Raw genomic sequence first — 915 nt, 5'->3', positions numbered from 1 at the left:
CTTTTTATTCAGCTCCCCCATTCAACCACCTGCTGCTGTTAAACCCCTGAAGATACAAACTGGAGGTTTTCCTACACCACATCATAAGGTGGCGGAGAAACCCAGCAGCCCAGGAGAGGATTCCTGAAGGACTTTGGCTCTGTAAAAACGAGTCCTGACCCGAGTCCCAAGGTTGGTTCAAAGGTGAGTGTTATTTTCTTATTGCCCTGTGGGATATGAAACTGTTGTGCTGTATTAGTCAATCCTGAGAGAGTAATTAACTCTTATTTGTATCAAACATACTTTTCAAATCTGCACTATGATCTGTTGGAATGTTTAGGCGCTGGCTGAGGAGAGAGGGGACAGGAATGTGGATGGGGAGCAGGCAGGGATGGGTGAGAGTGCATAAATGATGTGCTTATTATAGAAAATGTAGATATGTTTTATTTATGCACACTTCATACATATGTAGATACAAGGGTGTATGTGTAGAGTCAGATATAAAATTACACTGTCAYTAGATGTTATTCCAAGGGGGAATTGGTTCAAATTCAAAGAGTAGGTTTAGATTAGATATTAGGAAAAAAAACCCTTCCCTGTGAGGATGGTGAAGCCCTGGCACAGAGTGCCCAGAGAAGCTGTGGCTGCCCCTGGATCCCTGGCAGAGTCCAAGGCCAGGTTGGACATTGGGGCTGGGAGCAGCCTGGGACAGTGGAAGGTGTGGGGTAGAACGAGATGATCTCTAAGGTCCTTCCCAATCCAAACAATTCTGGGATTTTGTGATGATTCTTTCACACAAATATACACCCACAAAGGCGTAGCTCTTCCTACAAAACACTCTCTRATAAGATACAATTAAACGACTAACAGGATTTACCCGTGAATATGAATAACCACCTCAGCCCGCGCCCGTTGCGGCAGCGGCGCTCGGGCGGG

The 915-nt window shown here is 45.6% G+C and overlaps 1 protein-coding gene across 1 annotated transcript in view; it reads left to right on the top strand.

Annotated features, from left to right (window-relative positions):
* The first annotated feature begins 864 nt into the window (after window positions 1-864).
* Window positions 865-915, top strand: part of CFAP410 (cilia and flagella associated protein 410) — a 6,362-nt gene continuing 6,311 nt past the window's right edge. Inside the window, exon 1 of the mRNA XM_057382247.1 lies at window positions 865-890. Within this exon, the coding sequence (XP_057238230.1) occupies window positions 865-890 (26 nt within the window). The remainder of the gene's footprint in view (window positions 891-915) is intronic.

The sequence above is a fragment of the Malurus melanocephalus genome, unplaced genomic scaffold (assembly GCF_030028575.1).
Source record: "Malurus melanocephalus ecotype Western Australia unplaced genomic scaffold, MMel_1.1 scaffold_559, whole genome shotgun sequence".
NCBI lineage: Eukaryota > Metazoa > Chordata > Aves > Passeriformes > Maluridae > Malurus > Malurus melanocephalus.
Note: the sequence above shows the minus strand (reverse complement) of the source record. Positions and strands in the feature narration are given on the sequence as shown.